Source organism: Pterocles gutturalis, unplaced genomic scaffold (assembly GCF_000699245.1).
Source record: "Pterocles gutturalis isolate BGI_N339 unplaced genomic scaffold, ASM69924v1 scaffold36124, whole genome shotgun sequence".
Lineage (NCBI taxonomy): Eukaryota > Metazoa > Chordata > Aves > Pterocliformes > Pteroclidae > Pterocles > Pterocles gutturalis.
In genome coordinates, this window is record NW_010134382.1 from 1 (window position 1) to 1,691 (window position 1,691).

The 1,691-nt window shown below is 43.9% G+C and overlaps 1 protein-coding gene across 1 annotated transcript; it reads right to left on the bottom strand.

Annotated features, from left to right (window-relative positions):
* Window positions 1-886: 886 nt before the first annotated feature.
* LOC104460347 (histone H2B 8) lies at window positions 887-1,362 on the bottom strand. Its single transcript, XM_010081582.1, has one exon. It carries the CDS (start codon window positions 1,339-1,341, stop codon window positions 961-963), a length of 381 nt encoding a protein of 126 aa, XP_010079884.1. The 5' UTR covers window positions 1,342-1,362; the 3' UTR covers window positions 887-960.
* Window positions 1,363-1,691: the final 329 nt, after the last annotated feature.

Consider the following 1,691-nt stretch of genomic DNA (forward strand, 5'->3'; position numbering starts at 1 on the left):
AAACCTGTCCGCGGATGCGGAGTTTTTACTCTGTCCCCACGGCAGAACTTTTTATTCCCCCCTCTGTCCTTACACGCAGGATTTCAGCCCCCTTGTAAAAGGCTTTTTCGGGGAAAAAAAAAAAAATACCCTAGCCTTCCCTGCACATCCTGCGCCATCTGAAGTTCAAAAAAGCGCTCTCATTCACTTTTTTTTTTTAAGCACCCCCTTTTTTAACACGTATTCTCATATTACGCTGACACTTAAAGTCACGAGAAACCACTTTAATCTGCTGTGCTTATTCTTCATTAAAGAGTTAACAAAAACGTATGCCACTTCTGTATGAAATTTCTGAGATTAATGAAATTTTTTTTCTATATTTGCTCTATTTTTATAACATTTCACTTCTGCTGCGTATGGCGCGATCAATTTCATTAAACGTTTTCTAAATACCTCACATACAGTGACTAATCCTTATGGAGCTCACTGAGTAAACAAGCTGCTCTGGCTTGCGGCCAAGTCATTCGAGAACGATAGCTAGTGCTTAAAGGGGACAATATTAGAAAAGGTATGAACTGCCTTATAATAAGGCTGTTACTGTTAAAAAAAAGCTGCTTTATTTTGTATCGGAACGGCAGAGAAAAAGAACGCCTTAAACGCTGTCATGCGTATTTCTCTGTACCTAAAAACTTAAGCTGAGACTATTACTCTAAAATGAAAAAAGAACACTTTAATAGGTTTAGAACTCTATTAAGTGCTTAACATGCTTTTTATAGACCTGCCAAATTAACGGGCTTAGGGCACATACAAGACGACCCAAATAATTTCCGGTACTTTAACATGACAAACATTTTCTTAACTATGAAACAGTACTAAACACACATACCACTCACCGAACCGAATCAGTGTTAACGACTCTCTTTGTGAATATATGGGTGGCTCTTAAAAGAGCCTTTGGGTTAGACGATCTTTCAAACAGATTTACTTGGAGCTGGTGTACTTGGTGACAGCCTTGGTGCCCTCGGAGACAGCATGCTTGGCCAGCTCGCCGGGCAGCAGGAGCCGCACCGCCGTCTGGATCTCCCGCGACGTGATGGTCGAGCGCTTGTTGTAGTGCGCCAGGCGCGAGGCCTCGCCGGCGATGCGCTCGAAAATGTCGTTGACAAAAGAGTTCATGATGCCCATGGCCTTGGACGAGATGCCCGTGTCGGGGTGCACCTGCTTCAGCACCTTGTACACGTAGATCGAGTAGCTCTCCTTCCTAGTCTTTCTGCGCTTCTTGTCACCCTTCTTCTGCGTCTTAGTGACGGCTTTCTTAGAGCCCTTCTTCGGAGCAGGAGCTGATTTAGCTGGCTCAGGCATTTTAAAAGTCTACCGCTACCTGTCTACCGCAGGAACGATGTAAATACAATAGCGGAGGCGCCCTTATTTATAGGGGCGGTATGCAAATGAGATGACTCAAGGCTGTTCTTGTCTATTGGACAGTCCGGGTTCGTGATATCAAACCATCTCTCACCTCCGATTGGTCGCTATTTCATCTGTCGTCCCATTGGTTAACTTCACAATCGCAGCCTCCGCCAATCAGAAGTCCTACTGAACCCCAGCAGGAAGGTATAAAAAGGCAGGCTGGGAGCTTTTGCCGCATACTCTTCTGTTTTTGCAGCTCTTTTTATCAGTTGTGTAGTTTTTTTGTTTTTTGCTTTTTTTTTTTT